The 27,496-nt window shown below is 38.4% G+C and overlaps 1 protein-coding gene across 1 annotated transcript in view; it reads right to left on the reverse strand.

Moving 5' to 3' along the window:
- Positions 1–2,996: 2,996 nt before the first annotated feature.
- Positions 2,997–27,496, reverse strand: part of ALG14 (ALG14 UDP-N-acetylglucosaminyltransferase subunit) — a 98,068-nt gene continuing 73,568 nt past the window's right edge. The window contains exon 4 of the mRNA XM_044672087.1: positions 2,997–3,437. Within this exon, the coding sequence (XP_044528022.1) occupies positions 3,207–3,437 (231 nt within the window). The 3' untranslated portion in view covers positions 2,997–3,206. The remainder of the gene's footprint in view (positions 3,438–27,496) is intronic.

Genomic DNA, 27,496 nt, shown 5'->3' on the forward strand with positions numbered 1-27,496 from the left:
GGGCACCAAACACGTACAAAACTAGCTCCTTCTGTTCAGTCCTACTGGCCCCAAAGAACAGGAAAGCATTTGTCCTATAACATTCATTAGGCAACTTGGGGCAGTTATGAGATCCACTTAACAGACTCTTTAAAAAAGATAAGGGCACTTGGAAGATACTTTTGCTAAGACTGCATTTTTTTTTTCCTGACCTCCCAACTCTGCCCAAGTCTCTTTGCTCACTCATTTAGCACTTTTCTGGAGGTTTTTTGGGTCCAGGACTTCTATAATCCATGCAAAGCCTGTCTGTGTGTTAAATCCCTATCAGAAAACATCCTGAAATACTTCTTTGTATGTGGTATATCCTCCTAGCTGTCAGGTGTCATTAAAAGAATTGCACCTTCCCTCTGGGAATGAAGAGGCATTGTGGGATAATGGATGGCTGCAGTTGGGGGCAGGAGACACTTGGTTTTGAATTCTGCCTCTGACACTATTTGTGTGGCAAGCGTCAAGAAATTTCCTCTCTCCTTACCTCAGTTTCCTCCTCTATAAAACAGAGATAATACAGGTGAAGGCTATTAGAACAAGATCAATAAATCGATCAAGCACATATCAGGTTCTTCCTATGTGCCAGGCATTGTGCTGGGAACTGAGGCTTCAGAGACAAACTTGATGGCCTTGAGGGTTCTCCTTTGTTCTAAATCTATGATCCTCAAAGGCTGTGACCACAGGAATCAATCTTAGATTTAATGCCTACTGTGCACCCTGGACTGTGCTAGGCACCGTGAGGGGAGTATAATAGAAATATAAGGCAAAACTGCCCACATTCATCATCTGGCTGGGAAACAAGACCAGCACACACGGGTTTGTGAGGATGCCAGGATACAATTAATTGCAGAATTATGGGAAAGGAACTGTGAGTATCATAGGAGTTCAAAGAAAGGGTAGATCAAAGAGATGTGCTGCTACTGGTCACAGGAGGCTTTGTGGATGAGTAAAGGTGTAAATGGGCCTTGGATATCTCGCCTGAAACACTTGGCCCCTCGAACCTGGAAGGAGGCAGTTGACCCAAAGATAATAATCTTCCAAGGAAAAAGGTGTGGGTGGGATATGTGGTTTGGAAGGGGAGGATCTGCAGACTGATGTAGCTAATTTTTTATAAACAGTCTCCTATAAGGGAGAAGAAACTGCGTGCCAACTCGGGTAGAGATGAAAACATGAAGGATGCCCTTTTTTATGGCAATACTCTATGTAAATACGTTTCCCACATGCACAGCTGGAACCAACGTGTCCCTGCTGTAACCTAAAAGAGAAGACTCTCCTCTTCTGATCCCGAGACAGGGAATTAGCCACAACAAAACCAGAGAGTGCTGCCCTGCTCTTGTTTACCAAACAGTCTGCGGGGGCAGGCAGCCTCGATGGCACGAGCGTTTTCCCAGCTTTTCCAAAGAAAATGTGTGCACGGTGAACTACATAACTGGGTAAGATTGTCACTCCAAATCCTTTTCTGAGACTCTATGACCAGCTGGCTACTGTCAGAATTAAGGCTTGCAAAATACTCAGAATATGTTTCTTCCCCCCCCCAAATGCCATCTTTTCTGCAACTGTTTCTTCACTAATGAACCATGGAATCATTGGTCTGACAGATCACTAGGAAGTAGGGGGACATGCGGGATCCCCAGCGAATCATCACTGGAGCACAGAAGAAATTCCTTCTGTCCTTCAAGGGATGATTTTCTCTCTAAAAAAGGAGAGGCCAACACAGTCTTAGCCTCCTTTATAATGACAGTAATCACTCATCAGCTATTCTGGGGCCAGTAGCAAAAGGCAACTACTGGAAACTTTGAATTTTCAAAGTTGCCACATGAGCTACAACTTCATGGTCACTCCATCTAAGTCGTGTGTGTGTGTGTGTGTGTGTGTGTGTGTGTAAAACCCTTAGCTTGCCTTGGGATCAGTTCTAGGCAGAAGGGACAGCAAAGACTAGGCGATTGGGGTTAAGTGACTTACCCAGGGTCACCGAGCTGTGATGTATTGGAGGTCAGATTGAAGCAGATCCTCCTGACTCCAGACTCATGCTCTCTCCAGTGGGCTACCTCGCTATTCTCTCTGCTCTGGGACCTCTTTCTCTAGCCAAAAAAATGTATTCTTATATGTCCCAATGACAGATGGATTTATGGTGCTTTGGGTTTAGAATGGTATTTTGCCAAAGAATGAGAAATGTGAAACCAGCCTAGGATGTGCTTCTTTCTCTGCCTTGGGTTCATTTTTAAATAGTTAGGAGGAAAGATACCACTTTCGGGGAAACGTCTATTCCTTTCTCTCTGGGGTGATATAGTGCAGTTACAAAACGGGATAGCTGAGTAGGGTAGTAGTAGGAAGAAAGTAGAAACTCAAGTTCTGTGGGAGAAATAATTCTCAATTTTTGGCCTTGTTAAGGCTCATTTGGGTCCTTTCATGCATATGTGGCTTAGTCCCAATTTCTTAGAACACCACCAAGAGAGCGGGACCTTTGTCAATGGGCACTTCTGCAAGGTATGTTTGAGAACTAGACCTTTGGGATGCAAAATCATTTTCTTTAATTAGAGATATTAATTTTGCCACCTTTGTATTGATTCTCACAAGTAAACATGCTAAATAGGTGAAGTTTTCATGGGGTAAGCCGGGAAAAAAAGGTATTGGTTTAAGTTTTAAGGTTCTGGAAGATTGCAGAAGGCAAACTGTCATGAGGCGAACTTCATATGACTGTTTCCTTTATGTTCAAAAGATTCCCTGGGGACTCCATTGCTTACATACAGGAAATAAGGTCTGTTCTGAGACAAGGAAGACTCGTTTTTTACAATGTAGACAACTACAGAAAGTTGCAGGACAGGAAATGTTATAAATCATACAAATTCTATATTTAGCTGTAGACAAAAAATATTCCTAAAATAACAAGAAAATCAAGAGATGATCTAAAGTTAATGATAGGCACTCAAATCCATAAAGAAGACCTCATGAATAATTCCATAAATATTTCACGGTATTGTTTTCAAGTTTATTTTCTTGCTTAACTGAAATCCAATTTGGAAAATAGGCTGCTGAGTTTACTAATCATACGGTTGCCTTACAAAGGCTAGTAATTTTCTTGACATTTTAGAAAGTCTATATTTATAACTCTTTTCTTACCTATTATAAAAAAATACCATAGGTGACTGTAGAAATCTGAAAACACCATTTGTTCTCTGTCAAACTATTCGCCCAAGGTACACAGATTTGGGATATTTTCCCTTAAGGGCTGGCCACTGAACAATGAAGTAATCTGAAAAGTGGTAAAGAATCTTTCCGGAAAGGGATAAGGTTTCCACTCTGCAGACACTCTCAACGTAGACAATGATCACTTTCTTTATTCCTAGTATCCCAAGAAGAAGGGCAGATGCACAGATAGGAACGCATGTTCCTGGGCCATTACACAACACCTAAAAAAAAAAAGGGAGAGAGAAAACGTTAAAGGTAAAGTTCAGAGTGTCAAGCCAAATATTTGATAAGTTTAGGCCTTTTATGTCAAGACAGTCAAATGTTAAAGAAATTCACTGGTTTTACATTACATTCTTTGTCACTCACACTAGGGCCAATTAGTATCAACTAAGATTCATCCACTTTTCATATCAAGCAAACAAAGCAACAAGTCTCTGCTTATTTTTAATGACTTTCTTTAAAGTAAGCCATATACAAGTCACTTAACAACCATTGCCTAGCCCTTACCACTCTTCTTCCTTGGAGCCAATACCCAGGTAAGGGTTTAAAAAAAAAAAAAGTGAGCCATATAGGGGGCAGGTGGGTGGCTCAGTGGATTGAGAGCCAGACCTAGAGATGGGAGGTTCTAGGTTCAAATCTGGCATCAGGGTTTAAAAAAATAAAAATAAAAATGAAGTAAGCCACATATTCTCATTGGTTTGTAGGACTAATTTTTAAAACTGCAATTTAATATGTTGAGGAAGATACTTTCTAAAACAACAGAAGTGTTACTTTGTTGAAAAAAATATAATTTCTTAAGGGAAAATTTTGAAATGATCATTGGGGTTGTGTAGACCAAATTTGAAATGGACCCAGTCAGAACAATTGCATTACTTTCTCCACCTTCACTGAGAAACACTGTGTAGGAGCAAAGGTGATGAACGAGGCTAAGGCTTGGCTGGGAATAATCAGTGAATAGAGGTCTAGGATTCAAAAGAGGACAGACTATTCTTGGAGGAGGGGAACTGGTTCACCAAGGAGTCAAGAAGAAGAGAGAATGGTTAATGTAGGGAAATGGCCTGGGATAGAACTGGGGAGTCAAGAGACCTTCAGGTCACAGTAGGGAAGGCAGAGGGAGAGGTGAAAAGCCCACCGATTATGGCAGGATAAGCGGGTTTCAGCATTCTTGAACACAGAAGTGGTACATTTGTGGGTGATGGTAAAGATCCAGGGTATGGTCACCTTTGTGTGTGGCTGAGACTGGGTCTAGGAGTAGTTCATGGGGCTGGGGGGTGGTAAGTAGGTTAAGGAACTGAGTGGTTACAATATTTCAATGAGAATCAATATGTATGCAGAAGTCTCCTGTTATGAGGGCAGGAGTTGAGGAGGAGAAAAAGTTCTTCATCACCACAAAAAGTTCTCCTTTAAATATTTTCACTAAATGTAGCCTCCATGGGATTACACTTAGCAGTAGGGAATTTCAGTGTCAAATGGCTTAAATATTTTAATCACTTTATTTGCAAAATCTCAAATTACTTTCCCAGAATAGATCAATTCACAGCTCCTACAATGATGCACTCCAAACTTTTAACATTGATTATTACTATCTTGTCAGTTTTGTCAATTTAATTAATATGAAGTAAAACCACAATTATTTCTGTACAAAATATTTTCAATTTCATGTAATTGAAGTTATCTGTTTTATCTTTGGAAATTAGTTCTAGTTATATTTGGTAAAGAATCCAATTCCTCCTCATAGCAATGAGGAGCATATGTTTCTGTTAATTTTTTTATATAATGGTTTTTGATATTTATGTCACGCATACATTTTGAATTTGTCATGGAATATGATATTAGGTTTTTCTTTATCTAATTCTTACCAACCTGCTTTTTAGCTTTCCAAAAAGTGCTTATTAATAGAGTTCTTTCCTAAGTAATTATGTTTTCAGGTTTATGAAACACTGGGATAGACACGATATGGATCTGGAGTACACCAAAGGAGTTATAGTGCTAAGACTAAGGACAAGCTGCATAAAAAGGTATTTGACTTTGGGAAGGTTGATAGGGGAGCCAAGATGGCAGAGAAGGAAACAGTGAAGTGAGCTCCCCAATAAAACTTTTCCAAATAGATCCAGAAAATGTACCAGATTGAATCATGATGGGAAAATCCAAGACAAAGTCACAGTGAGTCATTTTTCGAGCCTAGGTCAGAGCAAAGGAAGAAACAGAAGTCTGGTGGGAATGGAGTCCTGCCAGAAATGTAGGCAAGGAGCATTCCAAAGTAGGGAGAAGTTGTTTCCAAGAACAAACTGAGATTTTGGACTCCAGGGCAGCCCCAGACCCACATGGAGAATCATGGCAGCTTTGTAAACCATTACCCCATTCTGGGTCAGAGATCTAGGGAGGAATGATAAGGAAACCTATATTCAGGAGTGCCGTTCCTGGGTGCTGGATGGTGAACTGATTAGGAAGTAGGTTCAGAAGCAAGCAGCAGCCATGTGGCTCTGAAGCTGTCAGAGGAATAATCAGGAAAACAAGTCCTGACCAAGAAGAAGACTGCTATTGGCAGGAGACAACGGCAACTAACAGAGATTCCCCACTGGCTGATAGAGGACTGAGTCCAGCAGCAGTCTACTCTTACTAAGATCAGGGGGAAAGCAATCAGATTTTACCCTACATCAAACCATTTTGGGAGCTAGGAAGGCTTGTAGGAGTCTGGCACGAACTGTCCCTGAGGCTCTAGATCAATGATTCCCAAAGTGGGTGCCACTGCCCCCTGGTGGGTGCTGCAGCGATCTGGGGTGGGGGGCGGTGATGGCCACAAGTGCATTTATCTTTCCTATTATTTGCTATTAAAATTTTTAAAAATTAATTTCTAGGGGGCTAATATTTTCTCTGGAAAGGGGGCGGTAGGCTAAAAAAGTCTGGGAACCACTGCTCTAGAACAATGTAATATTTTTAAAAAGCTGCAATAGGACCAGCCCAGACCTTCCCTCCAGAACTGCGTAAAGCACAGGGCTAGCATCAAGTCTGAAGTTAGGAAGGAAGCTGGAAGAATGAGCAAACAAAAGAAAAAATCCCCTGATAAAAAGCTATTATGTTGATGGGACAGTTAAGATACAAGCCCAGAAAAAGAGAATGACTCTAAAACACCAGGAAGATTAAAAAAAGTTTAAAAATATTTTTGTCAATGAGGTGAGAAGCTAATAAAATAAACAAAATAAAATAAAAGAGATGAAAGGTATGGAAGGAAGAATTAAAAAGGAAAGTAACAACTTGGCACAAAACAAAAACCTTGCCCAAGCAACAAAAGTCTCTGAAAATTAGAATGGACTAAATGGTGGCCAATGACCTGATGAAACAACAAAAATTGTTAAAACAAAGTCAAAAGACTTAAAAAAAAAAAAAGACAATGTAATGTACTCATGGCAAAAAACAACTGACCTAGAAAACAACCTAAGGTGAAAAAAAAATTAAGAATCATTGGACTATTACATATTATCATATTATCATATATACATATCATATACCATAATGATATACCATATCATTACCATACCACTACCAAAAAAACATAGATATTATATTTCAAGAAGGCTTAATAGAAAACTGCCCATAGTTCTAGAACCAAAGAGCAAAATGGAAATAAAATCCTCACCATATGAAAGAAGCTCCCAAATAAAAACTTCCAGGAATATCATAGCTAAAATTCAGAGCTTACAGGTCAAAGAAAAAATATTGCAAGAAGCCAGAAAGAAAGAATTCAATGACTGAGGAACCACAGTTGGGATCACACATGATTTAGCAGGTACCACTATAAAGGAGTAGAGAATTTGGAATATGACATTCCAGAGGCAAAGGATAAAGGCTTACAGCCAAGAATATCTAACCCAGTAAAACAGGGTACACTACAGGGGGAAAAATGGCTCTTCAATGAAGTGGAAAACTTCCAAGCATTCCTAATAAAAAGACCAGAGCTGTATAGAAACTCTGAAGTTCAAACACAGAATTGAAGAGAAAGATGAAAAGGCAAACATGAGTGAATAATGACAATGATAAACAGGATAAATAAAGTGCTTACTTTTTTTTTTAACTCTTACCTTCCAGCTTACTGTGTATTGATTCTCCAATAGAAGAGTAATAAGGGCGAGGCAATGGGGGTTAAGTAACTTGCCCAGCAGCAGCCTTTTGGCTCTGAAGCCTTCAGAGAAATGACCAGGAAAACTATTCCAGACCAAAGGGGAGACTGCTAGTAGAAGGAGTCAACAGGGACCAACAGAGCTTTCTTAAAATAGCTAAGAAGTGATCAACGACTCATGTAAAAAACCCAGTGGAATTGCATGTTGGCTATGGGAGGGGGCTGGGAGGAGAGGAGAGAAAGAACATGAATCATGTAACCATGGAAAAATGTTCTTAATTAATCAATAAAAAAGTAAAAAATAAAATAGTGAAGAAGTGTCTGAGGCCAAATTTGAACTCAAGGCACCTCCTGTCTCTAGGCTTGGCTCTAAATCCACCGAGTCACCCAGCGGCACCCAAACTGCTTACATTCTAATATGAGAAGATGATGCATGTGACTCCACAGAACCCTACTTTATCCTCAGAGGCCATAGAGGGAGTCTAATTAGACAGACGGTCTGGGAGTGGTTCTGCTCTGTCTTGGTGATATTCAGAAAAGTGAAATAGAAGGTAGAGGTAGGGAGGGTGGTAGAAAGGAAGGTTAGGAAAAATTATCTCAATCATAACAGGTAAGTAGACATTTTTATAAACAAGGAGGAGGAAAGGAACAGGTTACACTTGAACCTCATGGCTCATCTGAACTGGTCAAAGAAGGGAAGAATTTATAGTTACAAAGAGTTGGATACAAAAATACATCTCACTCAAAAAGGAAATGGGGAAGGGAAAACAAGGAATTAGTGGAAGGATGATTTCAGGGAGAGATCAGTCTTAAAACAAATTCAAGGATAAAAAATATCCATAGTTCTTTTTGTAAGCGCAAAGAATGGGAATCTGAGGGGCTACCTATAAGTTGGGGAATGGCTAAACAAGTTGTGGTAAATGAATATGATGGAATATTAGTGTATTGTAAGAAAATAGAGAGATGGGTTTGGAGAAACCTGGGAAGGCTTATATGAACAGATGCAGATGTGAAGATGGAATTAACTTTCCCTTTGTTAATTTTTAGTTAATCAAATCAAGAACTTAAAGTATCCCTACTTAGTAGCTAGCTAACAATTAGGTAAGAGAGCTCACAAGTCACTTACTAGTTACACCCTCAAAGGCCACAAGCGCTGTCCCCCTTGGGCAATGCTAGACAAATTGAAAGATTGTAATTGGTTCCTGTGAAGGGGGGAGAGACAGGAAATGACTTGTAAAGAAGGGGTATAAAAGAAGAGACCAACATGGTCTGGCCTCTTTCCTTCCTTGGTTTTTGGAGAGACTGGTTCCTTAGAGACCATTCCTGCCCTAGCATTGGGAGAGACTCTTCCCTTGGATTCTGCGTTAGTGAGCAGAGCTGATGAAACACGCTTTTCCTTTGAGTCATTCTGCACTGGTGGAACTCTGGCTGAAGACACCACCAGGACTTCGAGATCAGGACTTGGGGGATCCCCTGCAGGGGGCTGAGCTGGACTTCACCTTCACCAGAGCAGCACTTAGGGTGGTAGGCTAGACAAGGCTCTGTCTCCTTCCTATATTTCCCACTTTTTATATCTCTACCTTGTTGTAAATAAAAGCTGCTAACAGTCATTTTGACCTAGGGGCTAATATTTTATAAATGGCAACCACTTTTATAACTCTCATAATGAGTCAAAACCTAAATTTTATTGTTAAACAGAGTAAAGTGAACAGAACAAGGAGAATAATGAATACACTGGTAGTAAAGTTGTCTGACAAAATTTTTAAAGAATAGTAATTTTTATATGTGTAATCACCAACCATGAATTCAGAAGACTAATGATTAAACATGCTATCCACCGCCAGACAGAAAAGTGAAAGACTCAGAGTATAGAATTTTAAACACCCACACATTTATTTATTTTTGGACACAGACAATGTGGAAATCTATACAAGCTTGCAACAGCCCTTTTCTTTTCATTATCAGTTGGAGGAGGGAAGAGTTCATGTAGAAAGGAGAGAAAGAAGAATTTTTATTTTTAAAAGAGAAAATATAATTTTTAAAAGTAGGTAGATAGGTTCCTCCAGGGCTTAAGTTATAACACAGTCATATGGATTTTTTTTATATCATTAAAACCCCTGAACATAACTGCATACAAAGGTCTGGTATAATAACATGGTTGGCTAATAATATGGGTGTTAGTCGTGTTGAATCACCTATAGTAATGATACAGATAAAATGATACATAGATTTGAAGGTAGCACTGCTTTTTGTGGGACACTCAAAAATAGCAGGCAAGGGGCAAAAGGGAACTGGGTTGGAATGGAAAGTTTGGGCAATGAGAAACAAGAACAGTGAGAAGATAATGGAGTGGCTAGAGGTAGGAGAAAAAACACTGAAGACATGGACATGATCAAAATCAAAGGGAATGTCAAGGAGAAGAGAGGAATCTATAATATTAATTGTAGCCAGAAAACCCAAAAAGTTAAAGATGGGGAAGAGTTTTAAATGTGTCCAAAAGGAAGTCAATTGAACCTTTCAAAAGCAATATTTTATTTGAGTTACTGGGCTGGAATTTAGATCAGAAGAAGGAAAAATATTCTTAAACTATCAGATTTAGATAAGAATTCAATAAATTCATTCATTTAATTCAATATTTATGAAGTACCACTTAAACATAAAGCACTATGGATTCAAAGATAGATCAACACAACATTGCTTTTAAAGAGCCAACGTAAGAGAAGAGAAATATGGGTACACAAAGAACAACCATGTAAAGAAGTATGACAGATACAAAGAAAAGCAGGTAAAGTTTTATGAGAAATTTGAGGAGCAGGTGAGAGAAAGCTTCGTGGAAAAGGTAGTATCTAAGCTGGTCATTAAGGGAAGGAAAGAATTTCAATAAAGTTGGAGGGTAGGAGTCCATTCTAAATATATATGGTGGCATGATCAAAGGTATGGAGAAGGAAAGGGAGAAATATGACAGAATAATCCAGTATGACTGAAAAGGAAAACTAAAGGATGCAAGAGTAGATTGGAGTTGAATGCTGCAAGACTTAAATACCAGAGTTTGGAGTTTACATTTTGTTTGATGGGAAATAGGAGAGCCAATGCATGTTTTCAAGAAGAGGTACTGATGAATCAGTAGTGTGTTGGAAAGATTACTTGGGGAGAGATGTGAAAGGTAGATTGGATAGATAGAGGCTAAGACTTCAGACAGGAAGATTGATAGGGAAGAAGCAGTAAAAGATGGGATCCTGAATTAGGAAAGTTGGGGAGATGGTGGAGGCATCAATGTAAATAGAAAAATAAAGAGAAGGGATAAGTTTTTTTTTTTTGAAGATGAATTTGGTTTTTAAAAAGAAACTGATGGCTTTTGTCTTTGTCAGTTATTTTTACCCTTTCCTTTTCTACCCTGAACCTTTCTTTATGACAAAGAAAAATAATTAAGCAGTGACTGGTGATAAGACAAAGGGTCTATGTAAAGGAATTGAAAGCAGAGGATAGTGTATAGTTGAAGTGATTCACCAAGAGGCTGAGATAGGTAAGGGTGAAGAATGCAGGCAGCAAAGGAGTTATGGCTTAAGAAAAGAATGAGGGATAGAGGGAAGAAAGGTCATACTGAGGATGAAGAACATGGTTGGGGTCATGAGCCATAAGGAAAAACAGAATGATAAAAGACTGTAATCAGATAAAGGAATTTTGGAGTTTATGAAACTAGAAGTGGATAATTTCTGGACCCTTTTCTCAATAGAGGACTTTTTTCTCATACCCTCATCTCTTTTAAAAAAAAAGTTCTATTGATGTGTTCTGTTTATATATATTCTGTAAGATGTCTCTTGTATCAACACAAAAAAAAACTAAGCAAAACTAAGCAAAACTTACTATAAGTGACCTTATCTGAAAATGCCTGCAACATTCCATATCTGTAGCATACTGTCTCCTACCTCCTTTTATTAGCAAAAATTTATTTTATCTCTCTTCTATATCCTACTCCATTGGAAAAAAAGAGAAAAGGAAAGCAATAATGTAGTCGGGCAAAACAAATTCTTTCCTTGGCTATATAAAAAAAATATGTCTCATTCTGCATCCTAAATTGATCACATTTTCCCCCCCAGAAGATGGAAAGCATATTTCATCACTAACCCTCTGGAATCATGGATAGATGTTCATTGTATTGCTTGTATTTCTTAAAACTTTCTAAGTTGTCTTTACAGTGTTGTTACTATATAAATTCTAATGGTTCAGCTCATTTTTTTTCTTCATCGGCTTATTACAGTTTTTATAATTGTTTATTTTTATAATACTGTTGTTACTATTTTAAGTTGTTCAGGTTATGCTTACTTCACTTTGCATGGGGTTGCTATGGCTCTTCATGTTTTTTGAAATTACCTATTTCCTCATTTTTTACAGTACAATAGTATTCTATCCCATTCATAAATCACAACTTAGCTGACTGATTAAGCATCTCTTTAGTTCCCAGTTTTTTGCCAACACAAAATTATTTAACATTTAGGGAAGTTTCCTGTTTCTTTTATCTTTTTGAGGGGTTCACACCTATTAGTCATATGGGAGAGAGTCAAAAGGCATGCACTATTTAGTAACTTTTTGTGTATGATTCAAAATTCCTTTGCAGAATGGTTCCATTATAGATATATCCATTCATGGATCCATCAACAGTAATTATTGTGCCAGTTTTCCCACATCCCCTCCAACATTTATTATTTTCACATTTTGGTCATTTTTTCGAATCTGATGATTATGAGGTAACAGGGCAGACTGTTTTAATCTGCATTTTCCTCACTGGCAGTAAATTGAAGCTTTTTTTTTTTCACATGACAATAGTTAGCCTAGTTTTTTCCTCGAGAACTTCCTATTCATATTCTTAAGACTATTTATCACCTGAAGAATGGCTCTTCTTAAAAGTTTGAATCAATTCTTTTTATAATACTGGAAATAAGACCTTTATCAGACCATTTAATTGTTTCTCTTTTCAACTTAGATTTACTAGACTTTATTTGTACAAGAATATTATTATTATAGTTCTATAAAGTAATCTTTTGGCCGTTTGATTGGTATGGCGTTGAATAAGTAATTCAGGATGTATTTGTTATTTTTATTATGTTGAATTAACTACACATGAGCGATGAATATTTTTCCAATTATTTAGGTCTGTCTTTAGTTCAATGGGTTGTAGTTGAATTCCTGTTAAGAAAACTCCCAAATATTTTATACAATTTGAGTTATTTTAAATGGAATTTCACTTTCAATATTTTTCTACTGAATCTAGAAATGCTAATTATTTCTATGGATTTGGTTTATAATCTGCAAGTTTAGAGAAGTTAGGTGTTTCAATTAATGGTTTTGGTGAGTCTTTAGAGTTACTTAAGTACATCATCATATCATCTGCAAAAAACGATAATTTTGTTTTTTCTTTACCTATGCTTATTCCCTCAGGCTTTAAAAATTCTTATTTTTAATTGCTATAGCTAGCATTACTATTACTATGTTGAATAGTAGTGATGATAATGGACATTCTCATTTCACCTTTGATTTTACTGGAAAGGATTCTAGTTAACCTTCTTTATGTCTAACAGTAGTTCTTAATTATATATATATATATAATCACTTTAAAGAAAGGAAATTCCTGTTTTCTAGTGTTTTTTTTTAACAGAAATAAATGTTATTTTTTCTCAATCTACTAATATAATTATAATTTTGTTATGAATCTAGTTAATTAAGTCAATAGTTTTCCTAATAGTAAGTCAAACCTGTATTCCTGGTAAAAAATCCAACCTGGTTATACCACATAAAATTTATGATACATTATTTTAGTCTCTTTGCTGTTCATTAAGGATGAATATTAAGTCAAGGGTTTTCTTTATCTCCCTAGTTTATGTATTGAAGTCACATTTATGTCATAGATGGGATTTAGTAGAATGCCTTCTTTTGATATTTTTTGAAGTTTACGTAATATTGAAAATAACTATTCTTTGAATATTTGACAGAATACACTTATGACTTAATCTGGTCTTGGAATTTTTCTCTTTGGTAGTTTATCTAAGGTTTATTCAATTTCTTCCACTGAAATTAGTTTGTTTAGATCTGGATACTTTATATTTTTGTAAAAATTCATTTATTTCATTTGTCAGTTTTATTTGACATAGTCATATAAAATAAATGCTAATAATATCCTTTCTTATCTGCTTATTTGTTATGAATTCTCTTTTTTCATTTTTAATATCAGTAATTGTTTTTCTTTTCTTCTTTTTACTCAAATTAACTAATGGCTTATCTAGTTTGTTAGTTTTTTTAAAGTTCATTTTTATTAACTCATTGGTCTTTGTTTTCAATTTTGTTCATCTTGATTTTCAGGATTTCTAATTTGGTGCTTAACTAGGGTCTTAAAATTTGTTGGTTTTTAAATTTATTTTTAGTTGTATTCTTAATTCATTGATCTCCTCTTTCTCTTTTCTGTTAATTAAAAGGAAATATAACTTAACCCTAGAATTACCTAGAATCTATGACCAAAGAAAGAATCTGTATAGAATATTTCAAGAAATTGTTAAAGAAAATTATCGCTATAAGTTAGAATTAGAAGGCAATGTAAAAATAGAAAAAAAAATCCCTCCTGAAATAAATCCCCAAATGAAAACTTCTAGGAATATTACTGCCCAAATCCAAAGTTTTCAGGCAAAAGAAGAAAAAAAACAACCCCACACTGCAAGTAGTCAGAAAAAAAGAATTCGAATATGGAGGAAACATAATCAGGGTTGCACAAAATTTACCAGCCATCACTTTAAAGGAGTGGGGAACATGGAATAAGCTATTCCATAGGGAAAATATAGAGATCTACAACCAAGAATAGCTTACTTAGCAAAACTGAGTAAAAAAATAGACCTTCAATGAAATTAGTGGACTTTCAAACATTCCTTATGGGGGCGAGGAACACCCAGAGCTAAAAAAGAATTATGAAATACAAACAGGAGTCAAAGGAAAAATAAAAAAAGATATTTACTCGTGAACAGTAAGAAGAGACTTTGCATACATAAACACTATTCTAATAGGGTAGATGTTAAAAGGGTTTTTTCACATTTATCTAAAGTGGTCAAAATAAGAAAGGACATACAGTTTGATGTAGGAATTGTTGTGAGGAAGATTAGGTAGTAATTAATTAAGTATTAAGAATGCAGGAAGGTTGGAGCATCCCAAGATGGAATGAAGGGGCAGGAAGAAGTGGCTTGTGCCCTGAGAGAGACTCCATTAGGGGTTGACACAAACTGTTGTTAGCCCTGGGAGATCTCAGAGTAAAGGACACCCTGCTTCCTGATTTCCCTGGGAACCTGTGTGGTGGTGGCATCTAGCAAGGGGACAAGAACAACAGAGGAGCACCAAGGGAAGAGGAGGAGTTTGGGATCTGGTGGACAGCATCTCAAGCACACCTTCTTTACTTGGTTACCTTGGACCATCTTGGCTTTTGACATCCTGAGATCATCTGTGGATAACCGTGAGAAACCCAAAAGCCACCCTCAGCCCATAACTGTGCTGGTCAAACCCTGGCTGGAACCAGGTTTGATGCTGCCTCCCAGTGACTCCATTACTGCTCCTTTAGCCCTGTCTGCTTAGATCACTAAGATTAGAATAGAGAAGTCCTCCCCTTGCCCTGTGGTTTTGTCATTAGGTGTTTTTTTTTTTTTAAACCCTTGTACTTCGGTGTATTGTCTCATAGGTGGAAGAGTGGTAAGGGTAGGCAATGGGGGTCAAGTGACTTGCCCAGGGTCACACAGCTGGGAAGTGGCTGAGGCCGGGTTTGAACCTAGGACCTCCTGTCTGTAGGCCTGACTCTCACTCCACTGAGCTACCCAGCTGCCCCCGTCATTAGGTTTTAAGTATAGAAATCCCTTTCCCACCTTTTAGTTAAACATAATTAAACCTGTTAAACCCTTTTACCTTGCCTGCTTGTTTCTAGACTCTGGCCTAGGGAAAGCTGGGTGACAGTTAAGACCAACTGCCATTCCTGTGTTAATCCAGTGAACTCTGGTCTTTCCATCCTGGTCCAGTCTCTCCTACAACCCAGTGTGTGTACCCACAACTATTTAGATTTATTGTAACATCCCTGGTGCCCTTCATTATCTATTTTCACAGAATTCATTCAATTCTAGAGATAGATAGCATCAGGAAGAAAGAATGTAAGAGGGAGAATAGATGCAGGATTAGTCATTAGCAAAATCAATTCTAAGTCTACAAAAGGAAGGGTGAAGAGAAGACTAAAAGGAAAATGAAATAGAGAGCGGAAGAGTACAGAAAAGAAAAAGAGTAGGATAAGATGAAGGGAAAGGAAGTATTATCATAACTTTTTGAATAAGATGAATTTACCCATAAAATGGAAAAGATTATTAGAATGGATTAGAAAGCAAAATCTAGCAATATATTATTTATACAAAACTTACTTGAAGCACTCATACTCTCAGTTGAACACAAAAAAGAAGGGGTAGTGATTATGACTTCAGATAAGGCAACAGCATAAATACTTTTAATTAAGAGATAAAGAGGAAAACTTTATTTTGCTGAAAGAACAGAGATAATGAACTTGATTTTAATACTTAAAATATGCAAGCACCCAATGGTACAGCTTTTAAATATTTAAAGGAAAAATTAAATTAATTACAAGGAGAAATAGAAAAACCATAATCATGGGAGGCCTTAATTTATTCCTTTCAGCTCTGATTATTGAATGGAAATAGAAATATACAGATTTCTTATTTGTAGATGACACTTTTACAAAAACTGATCATGTATTGGGGCATGAAAACCTCACGAACAAATGAGGAAAAGCAGGAAAATTATACACATATAGCTCCTTTACTGAACACAATGCAGTAAAACTTATATTTTAAAAAAAGGTTGCTTAAAAAAAGTATTAAAAATCCCCTGGAAACAAAATAATCTTATAGAATTAATAGGTCAAAGAACAAATAGAAACACTATGTAATTTCATTAACTGTAATTACAGCAATGAGATGATATCTTTTTTGGGGGGCAGTTGGGGGAAATGCAGCTGCAGAAATCCTCAGAGAAAAATATCCAATCTCCTTTTCACACTTTCTCCTCCAAAAGATCCTCAAATGGCTGAGTTTTTGTGAGAGTCTACTTCACTTTCACTACCTGACTATATACAAAAGATGAACTAATTAAACTTGTATTAAAATTCTGGGGTGATGCTAAATGGAAAGAATTCTGGATTTGTAATCACTGGATTTAGTCTCAAATCTTCATTCTATTCTTTACTGCCTATATGACCTTAGAACATATAATTTCTTCATCTGTTTCCTTCTTTGGAAAAATAAGGTTTGCCTCTATGGTCTTTATGGTCCTTTCCAGCCCTAAATCTATGATTTTAAAATTTGGCTAGTAAGGCAGAAGTGTTCTGAATTGGTCTCTCACACCTCAGAAATAGTAGAAGGCACATGGCTGTTCCCTGGGGACACTCAACTATTCCAAAGATACACACAGGCTACAAATTTCCATTGCTTTCCCAATTCCCTGCCAGGACCAAACTGGCAAATGGAACAGAGGGACTGTCAACACCTTCAGGGTCTTGTCGCTTCTTTCAGGTACTTTTATGTCCTATTTCCTTCTGCTACTTCTGGCCTCATTCCAGAATCCTAAAATGCCAATCAAAAACTTGTAAGAATAGTGCTCGTGTAATTATTAAATATGCTGTCAGGTTAATCTCATTTGTCCCTTTAACTCTGAAGGCTATTAGTGCTTTAAGCTAAGGAAATTGAGTTTTTTGGTTTTCCTGTACCCTGGATAAGAAGGTCAGAGTGACAGCTTCCTGCCAACTTGACCTTTTAAAATATTTTTTGTTTGTTTACTTCCATGGTTAAGTTTGATGCTATTGGACATGCAATCAATGGCTTCAGAGAAGACTATAAAACTGAGTTTAATTAGAAGTTGGCAAGTATTAATATTTTACATGACTAAAGCTAGGGACTACCTTTAATATACCACTTAGTTTTGATGGATTAGGAAGGCTTTTCAGAGGATTAAGTGGGGGAACAGTTAACATTTTCAAAGGAATAGGGAGTGTCCCTCTTAAGCAGGAAGAATTGGTCTGATTTCAAAGAAGTTACATAACTCTAGAATACTGTCAAGGCCCTGTGTTAAATAGGTAAGTGATATTTTCCTCCTGACCTTTATTTTCTTTTTAATGCATGCTATCAAATAAACAGATATTTTGTCCATAGTCAACTTCATCAGCAAAAAAAAAGGGCTCAAGAATTTTTATACAGGGTTCTTTAATTCCATACTTTTGAGCCAACTCAATCCACAGGAATCTTCTTCATAACTTCTGGGCTTTGTTTGTTATTTTAAATACAAAAACATATAGACTCAAAGAAGTATTTTGACAAATTAACACAAATAAAAGACTCAAATGGAGGTGGGGGAAACAAATAAATAAACCCTAAATTTGAAGATTATCAGTCCTTCTAGTTACCATTGATATTTTATGTATTGGGATACTGGGCATTGGTGACTGTTCTACCAACAATGTAGAAGCACACACCCGTCTTTACAGCTCCTCCAACATTGACTTTTTGAATCTTTTGTCACCTTTGCCAATTAGCTGAGTTGTGTCTTTTTAAAAATCCAAATTAGACTTTTGTGGAAGTGACAATTTGCCAATGCTAACATGCCTTTCTTGAAAGGCGTGTTGTATCCTTCTCCTATGGAGAATGGAAACACAAGAAACAGTGCTGGCTCAGAGTCTGAACTTATAACTCAAGGTCAAAGGTGCCCAGATGGCTAAAAATTAATCCCTCTCTTAAGCCATGCAGTAAAGAGGTCTAAGTGTCAGTTTCTCTGTTGTCCTCTATAAGCCTACTAGATGAACATTAAGACTTAGAAGGGTGCTTCTCCAGTTGTAAGCAGGCTGTTGAGTTGAGGCAAATAAGGAACTAAAAAGAATAAAAAATCAAAATTAATACCAAAAAAAATACATCTAAGTGTCCACTTAGTCCTGAATGTCCATACTGATATTTTTAAACAGCTCTTTTGTTTTATCAGAATTGTTTCTTTGTGTCTTCCTGAATTTTATTGCTGAAACTTCCCTATGCTTCCTGGACTAAACTTCCCTTGTTAGGGAATATTAGCTTAGAGAATTTACATACACTTTCTATAAACCCTTTCAAATTTGCTTTCCCCCAATCTAGGTTGAATGTCAAAGGATGTTCAGTTTTCCTTACTTCTATCACATGCATACCAGAAGATTCCTCCCTGTGGATGAAAATCAGATTCAGAAAAAAAAACAAAAACATTTTTCCTTTGTTGGTTTTTCCATCTCTTGAAGAATGAAATTATCATTAAGGCAAGTAAGAAATTATCATCTGCTCTGCTTTTTGGCAAAGGGAGCACTCCAATAGATATCTTGATAACTGACATCTCATCACTATCATATCATGTCAGCTTTATAATCTATTCCCTAAACTCTTCTTTCTATCTAGGTGGCTTGTTGCATAATCTGATGACAGAATTGCTCTTCTCCATCCCACCCCACAATTTCCAATGATTTTCACTTAAATGTTCTGTCATGCTTTTCCTCCTGGTTCCTGAGTATCATATCATATATGATATATATTTTTTTAATGTACAAAGTCACTATGGCCCCTTCAATTCAACCTGCCTTCTGAATAATGTACATCCATTCAGAGTCATCTCCTAGGCATGGGTTTTACTGCAATTAAGGCTCAATATGAAGTCAAATTTGTCTCTTTGTGTCAAGACCTCTGGTTCATCTTGCTTGTTGTCTATACTGGATCTATTTTGGGACATCTGTGACACTTAAGACCAAGGATTTTCCCATTGGCTCCTGCTTTGGACTTTGTCTCCTAAAAATTTCTGAGTGTTTCAAGTGCTTACTTCTTACATTATGGATAGTCTCTATGGAATCTGGCTGGGTGAATATATGTAGACTTCTCTTTATTCCATCCCCCTTCCTTTTCAGTTTTCATCTGCCAATTTTTCCAGGATCCAAGGTCAGATCAAGTTCTCTTGCTATTTCTGCACTTGCATTTTTAATCTACCTTTTTTTCTATTCTTCCAAGTCCAAAGAGAATTCTTGACAGAGAAAACAGAAGTAAAATAAATGTCCAACAGCTGGTATTCTCTGAATTGTCAATGGTCTTAGTCACTTCTCTTTTTCACTCAGTGCTGATAAGAAAAAAACTGTTTGATTATCCTTACCTTTCCCTGTGAGACTCAATTCATTCTGAACTGTAGCATGATTGACACTATTATTATAAAACCATACAATGCTTCTCTATTCTTCTATTATATATCCAAGCTTCTATGAATATACACAACTTTTTAAAAAGAGAGGTTGGTGCGCTTTGATTTCTTTCTGAACTGGAAAGACTTGTTTGTATGGGTATATGATTTCAGTTTTGGTTTTAAAAGATTACTCTAATATGGAAATAGGTTTTGAGTGATAATAAATGTATAACTCAGTGGAATTGCTTATCAACTCTGGGAGGGGGGAGGGAAAAGGGAAAGGAGACAACATGAATCATGTAACCGTGGAAAAATTAATTTAAAAAACATTAAAAATTTAAAAAATAAATAAAATGAAAAGAAAAGAGGTTTGTGGTGAGTTCTTTGGGTATCCACATCAGTGTCTTTAGATAGCAGGTGGCAGTTCAGTGTTTAGAGCACTAGGTCTGGAGTCAGGAAGACATGAGTTCAAATATGGCTTCAGAAACTTATTAGTTGGGTGACCTGAGCAAGTCACTTAACCTGATTGCCTCAGTTTCTTCAACTGTAAAGTGACAATTATAATAGCATCTACTTTTCATGTTGTGGTGAAGATCAAATGAGATATTTCTAAAGTTCTTAGCCCAGTGCTTGGCACACAGTAGGGTACTTAATAAATGTTTATTTCCTTCTTAATGTGAAATTTTTCTCTTTATTTTTATTCTAGAGACTCCTTCATTCTGAAGGCTCACTTCTTTACCACTTTAGTTCATGGGATCCTACCTATTCTGTGAATCTTTTGCAATCTATTGTCTTAAAATCTAGGCTGCGTGTCAGATAATTCATGGCTTTCTTTTCATTTATCACAAATTCTATGATGAAAGGGTCATTCCCTGCCCCCTCAAGGTTCTCAACATTTCCACCTCCAGAGCCACTATTTGCTGATAAGGATCACATCTAGAATAAAATTGACCTCTGATGACTTTTTCTTCTTTTGAAGGATCAGATTACCTTCAAGGCAAATCAAGATATGATTAGGTGCTTTGTTTTAATGGAAAGAATTTAGTTATTCTTTGACCAAATATTCTCTGTCATGTTTCCTCTTCTGTTTCCCTCTTCTCCCCCTCAGAAACAATAAGGAACGACTGAAGGTTTTTGATCAAGGGAGTGAAAGCATCAGATTTATGGCATTACAAAAATTACTCTGTCAGTAGGGCAGATCTCAAAGAAGAGATTGAAAGTAGGGAGACTGGTTAGGTGGCTACTTATAGTTCTAGATGAGATGTAATGAAGGCTTAAGCTAGGGAGGTGGCAGTGGGAATAGAAGGGAGGGTACAGATGTCACTGATATTACAGCAAAATAATGACTTGGCAAATGACTTTACAGAGGAAGTGTGGGAGAAGAAAGAGTAGAAAACAAAACTAGGCCCAGGACTGATGCGGCCCTGTGTGGCTTAGCTATTATTCTGTGTGGCACGGGCTGCCAGGCCCTGGTAGACACATCTTAGAAATAGGACTACATTCCACTTGGTCTTACAGACTAGGACATCTGATGAGAAAATCAGAGTGGGAAAGCTGGGGACGCACTTGGCACAGAACATTTCAGATTAGATATAGCATTTATGTACTTATGAATTTATTAATTAAAACCTTACCTTCTGTCTTAGAAGAGATACTAAGTATTGATTCCAAGGCAGAAGAGTGGTAAGGGCTGGGCAACTGGGGTGAAATGACTTGCCCAGGGTCATGCAGCTAGGAAGTATCTAGGGCCAGATTTGAACCTACATTCTCCCAACTCTAGGCCTGGCATGCTTCTACTTTGTTATCTAGATGCCTTTGTAGCATTTATTTTAATATAAAAGCATTAGCCTCTTTGTAGGTCACTATAAGGTTTTAAGCCAACAGTTAATCTGTGAAATGCTCTTTCTTTCACAGCCAAAGGTCACTGGATAGGAGTCTGACAGTTTGAGAAGAAGATTCCAAATGTTGCTGGGAGCACGGAACCTCCTGCTCTCGTTTTCAACAATGGAACACTGAGTTCCTAAGTTCAAAAACTTGTACCTCATAAATAAGAGGGAGCATCTGCTGCTTTGATTTTACATAGAAAGGACAGCCACTATGTCTGGGTTGCTTCACAACAAATGACTAAAGATGGATTTGAGCAGAGCAGAGAGAAGAAGCTCGTTGTGGCAACTGCACTACTCATCTGATATCTTGGGTAGACCAACACTGACCCTTTCAAAAAACAAAACACAAAAAATTAAATTCTAGCCTTTCTTCTTCCTGCCGAGGTGGTTGCCGTGCCATAGTCCAGGAGTCTTACTGCCACGGCAGTTATAGCTTTCAGTCCCTGTGAAGCCCTTCTTTAAAGGAAGGGGGAGGAGGAATAATCATGGAATAATCAACCTGCTACTTTTCATCTCTTGGGCAAAAAAGATACAAGTTATTAACTGGATTTCTAAGGCCAAGATCTGAAATGAAATTCTGTGAAAGGAAATGGATCTTCCATGCCGTGATCTGAAAGGAGTTTTCTTATCGTGCATTAAATACAACTTCCTAAATATTGATCTGCGCGCCCCACGCTGTTACCAAGGAGGGAGTTCCCTGCTGCTTTTTACGCTGGCATTGGAGTGTTGTCAGGGACTTTACCTCTACCAGCTGTCCGGCCCTATTGGGCTCTCCCCGACTGATTCTTTAACAAAGAAAATCAACCTCTTCTCCCAGGGAGGACTGGCCAAGGAGTGCCCGGGGGAGGCTCTAGCAAGGGCCGAGTGCGGGATAGGAACATTTTTAACTTTTGCTAGTTTGCCCGGACACCCAGGAAATTCTGGTCATAGTAACCATATGTTGTAAAAATCTATGTGGTCATTTTGGCAGGTAGATGGGTTATTCTGGCATGTCTCAGCAATATAATTTTATCATGGAAGTCGACTCCTTCACCAAGTACTTATTGCATGTCTCCTGTGTGCTCGGTTCTGAGACAGACCTTTAATGTGGGAAACGTAAATGAGACAGATGTCAGAGAATTGCAGGAAGGAACCTTGGAAGCTGAAAGATAAGAGCATTTAGGGCTAGAGAACCTTAGAGCTCATTTTATTTGGAAAATAAGGCCTGGAGAGGCTAAGTGATATCATTCGTAATACATCCAGTTCAATCTTTCCCTGAATCAGGTACCTGAACCCTCTAGAATGTCCCTGAGCTTCTGCTCAGAGGCCTCCAGAGATAGTGAATTCACTAACTCCTAAAACAGTCCAATTCCATTCCTTTTTTTATTTTTTTAATTAAAAAATTTTAAACCCTTCTGTCTTAGAATCAATACTACTAAGGCAGAGGAGTGGTAAGGGATTGACTAGGCAATGCAGGTTAAGTGACTTGCCCAAGGTCACCCAGCTAGGAAGTGTCTGAGGTCAGATTTGAACCCAGGACCTCCCGTTTTTGGACCTGGCTCTCAATCCACTGAGCTGCCCAGCTGCCTCCTCTCTCCCCCCCCCCCCCCCCATTTCATTCTTAAGATAGCTCTTTAGGACATTTTCCTTGACATAAAGCCAAAATCTCCCTTCCTGCAAAGGTCCATTTGCTCCTCTGAAGCCAAACAGAATACATCTAATCCCTCTTCTGCAGAAAAGAACTACCCTTCCAGTATTTGAGGACAGTTACCATATGTCCCCCTAAGTTCTCTTTTTCTCCAGACCATAAAATACCCAGTTCCTTTAACTAGCGGTCATATTATGGTCTCCAGTTCCCTTACTCTCCCATGGATCTACTAAAGTATATTAATTTTCTTTTTCTAATATGGCACTCAGCACTGAACCAGGCTAGAGTGAAAGAGGAATGGCCAGACTAGGGATAAGAGAATACCATCTCCTTTGTTCTCGATATTGAAATTTCAGGGCAAATTATTAGCACAGCTTTTGCTAGCATGGAATGCCGCCGACTGATTCTGGGAATTCTCCGTGAAAAATCTCATATTTTTCTTGAACTGTCAGATAACTACTAAACCTTCCCCATGTTGATTTGAGTAGCTGATTAAAAAAAAAAGAGAGAGAGAGAGAATCCTGTGCATTGCCAAATGTGCCTAACAGGACTGCATACTTCCAAAATCTCTCATGAAACTCCTTGTGCTCCTGTCTGTGGTGACACGAGTTTCCCCTACTGGGAGGCTGGAATTTAAGGGAAGTCTTGAAATAGCTTCATGTCAGGCCTTCCTCAATGAACCTCTTTCCAACCACTGACATCCCGCCTGGATTCGCTGCTCGATGGTGAATATAGTCCAGTCTCCTTGTGCTGCCCCCATTTCGGGGGTCCTGAAGGGCAGGGACACACCACACACCCTGCTCTCTGACTCCGGCCTGCCTCTCCCCCAGACCCCAAGCCCCAACTCCCCCGAAGGGCGCAGGGCCTTGAGTCTTGGACCTAATTCTCACTCCTCTCCTCTTCTGGTTCTCTCCTTCTTGAGGAGGCTGCAGCCCTGCTCACCGGCTCTTGTACTGCCTATACCTTTCCCCTTCCCTGATTCACCCATCACCATCTGGGAGTCAAAATACTCCTCATTTCCCATTGCCACGTCCACAGCCCATCTTGGCCACCATCACCAGGTCTCTTCCCTTGGTCAGGATGTCCAAATGTACCCCCCATCCAGATCCAGATCCTGGGGCTAGCTCTGGGCCAACTCTAGTCACTTCAGGGCATATGAGTTTCTCAAGGTTTTTCCAAAACTGTCCCTTCCTTCCTCCCTCCCTTTCTTTTACTGTCTGTCTCAGAATCGATCCTAAATGTCAGTTCCAAGGCAGAAGAGAGGTAAGGGCTAGGCAATGGAGATTAAGTGACTTGCCCAGGATCACACAGCTAGGAAGTGTCTGAAGTAAAATCTGAACCCAGGTCCTCTTGTCTCCAGGCCTGGCTCTCTATTCACTGAGCCACTTAGTTATCTCTTTCTCATAATTTTTTTTTTATAGCACAATAATCCATTACATTCATATATCACAATTTGTTCTGACATTCTCCCAATGATGGGCATTCCCTTTGCTGTCAGTTCTTTGTTACAACAAAAATTTCCATGATTTTTTAATACAACTGATAATAGCTAAAAGCAGTGGGACCTGCCCATTCTTTCAAAAGGTAGTGAGTTAGGGGTTCTGGGTTAAGATGGCGGCAGAGTAAGAAGCAGCTCTTAACCTCTCCTGACCAAAACACACAAAACTCCTCAAGGGGACATAAAAACAAGTCCAGACGAACGGAGGAACCCCACAACAGGGCACAGCGTGGAAGGTACATGGAATCGAGGCATTTCCATGCTATAAAGGGGTGAAACAGCTCTCACTAAATCGCAGGCTGAGCAACCACCCCACCCCCACCCCCTCCACACACACCACCTATAGCGCCGAAGCCAGCTAAAAAGAAATAGAGCAAGTTTGGGGCACCCATCGAGTCATTGGCAGCTCCGGAGCCTGTTCCTGAGAGCAGCAAGATTTAGGACCCCAATAAGCCAAAAAACGCACGCGAAATCTGAGCGCGGGAACAGAGAGTGGACGCAAGGCGCAGAGCGCGGGCTGAGAGCACAGGCTCAGAGCACAGGCACCGGCGGAGGCGTGGGTGGAGGCAGACACAGCCAGGAACTAAAGCTCTGAAACCCTGAGTGGGGAACCAGCCTGGACAGGTATACGACTGTGGAAGCAGCGCCCTGAGACTTGTAAAGAAACCTCTGGCAGAGGATCAAGCAAGGGGGTCCACCAGGGGGCTTGACCTTGGAAAAAACCAGAACTCAGACCTCAGGAGCCAATAGACCGCGGACAGACACTGAGCGTGAGGATAAACCTGAGAAGCTGCTGGGCTAATGATGGCTACCGAGTCTCAGGAAGCTCAGAAGAGAAAGAATAACAACAAGAAAAAGAAGTCTTTAACACTCAACAACTTTTACACAGAGAAAATCCAGACAACCCAGCAAACAGAGGAGGAGAACAAACAAGCATCCGGACCCTCCTCAAATAAGGAAAACTCCTCACAAGCTATGGAAGAATTCAAAACTGAGATTTTGAGGAAAATGGAAGAGATCTGGCAAGAAAATAACTGTTTAAAAGGTAGAATCTTGCAATTGGAAAGTGAGGCTCAGAAACCAAGTGAACTGATAAGCAAATTGAACACCAGAAATGACCAGATTGAAAAGGAATACCAGAAGATTATGGCCGAAAACCGAAAGATTATAGCCGAAAATCAATCCCTAAAGGCTAGAATTGAGCAAGTAGAAGCTAATGATCTCTCAAGACAACAAGAACAAATAAAACAAAGTCAAAAGACTGAAAAAAATAGAAGGAAACATGAAATATCTCAATGAGAGAGTGACAGACCAAGAAAACCGGTCTAGAAGAGACAATTTGAGAATAATTGGAAATTATTGGAGAATAACCAGAAATTAATAGAAACCTGGACTCCATACTAACAGAAATTATTCAGCAAAATTGCCCTGACGTCCTACAACAAGAGGGCAATATAGACATTGAAAGTATTCATAGAACACCTGCGACATTCAATCAAGAAAAGAAAACATCCAGAAATATAATTGCCAAATTCAAGAGTTTCCAAGCAAAAGAAAAAATCTTACAAGAAGCCAGAAAGAAACAATTCAAATATCAAGGAGCACCAATCAGGATCACACAGGACCTGGCAGCCTCCACGCTAAAAGATCACAAGGCTTGGAATACGATATTCAGAAAGGCAAGAGAGCTGGGCCTGCAACCACGGATCAACTACCCATCAAAATTGACTATATATTTCCAGGGGAAAGTATGGGCATTCAACAAAATTGAAGAATTCCAGGTATTTGCACAGAAAAGACCAGGGCTAAATGGAAAGTTTGATATCCAACCACAAAAATCGAGAAAACCTGAAAAGGTAAATAAGATACAGAGGGGAAAGAAAGAAAACTTGTAATTTTTAAATTTGCCTTTTTAAGGGCCTCAGTGAGATCTAATTATCTGTATTCCTATGTAGAGAAATGTTATGTTTAATTCTCTGTAGTGAACTCTATTCACTATTATAATATTCACTATTATAGTAATCAGAAGAATAATTTACAGGGTGAGGGTGGAACACTAAATAATCTAAGATGGCGTGGGGGATGGGAAAGAGGGGATAAATAGCAGCAGACACCAAGAGAAACTTGAGTGAATAAGAAAATAGAATATTCTATTACACACAAAGAGGGCATGGGAGGGAGAGGGGACAAATACTACTATAAGAAGGAGAGGAAGAGAGCATTAAGAGGTAATAATCAAACCTTACTCTCAAGTGTAATCAACCCGGAGAGGGAAGAGTAGCTATACTATCCATTGGGAAATAAAACTCTTATCTAACCCTTCTGAGAAAGTTAGAAGGGATACACCAAGGGGAGCAGGGGAGTGGGGAGGTCAAAAAAAGGGAGGGGTGAAGGGGGAGGGAATTCATAAGGCCTTTAAAAACAAAAAGAGTGGGGAAAATAAGGGTGGGGGTAGAAAGGGAAGTTAATCAAGGGAGGGGATAAGGGATAGGGTCGTAATAGCAAAAGACTGGTTTTAAAAGAAATAGTTTAAGGAGAAGGGGTAGGAATGGGGGAGGATTTGAAAATGTTAGCAAATGCACAACTGATGATTATAACTCAATGTGAATGGGATGAACTCGCTCATAAAATGGAAGCAAATAAGAGTGGATTAGAAACCAAAATTCCACCATATGTGGTCTACAAGAAACACATATGAGGCGGGTGGACATACACAAGTTTAAGGTTCAGGGTTTGAGCAAAATCTTTTGGGCGTCAAATGAGAAAAAGAAGGCAGGAGTGGCTATTATGATTTCTGACAAAGCCAAAGTAAAAATAGATATGATTTAAAAAGACTGGGAAGGTCATTACATCCTGATTAAAGGCAGTATAAACAATGAGGAAATAACACTGCTCAATAT

The sequence above is a fragment of the Gracilinanus agilis genome, chromosome 4 (assembly GCF_016433145.1).
Source record: "Gracilinanus agilis isolate LMUSP501 chromosome 4, AgileGrace, whole genome shotgun sequence".
NCBI classification, from domain to species: domain Eukaryota; kingdom Metazoa; phylum Chordata; class Mammalia; order Didelphimorphia; family Didelphidae; genus Gracilinanus; species Gracilinanus agilis.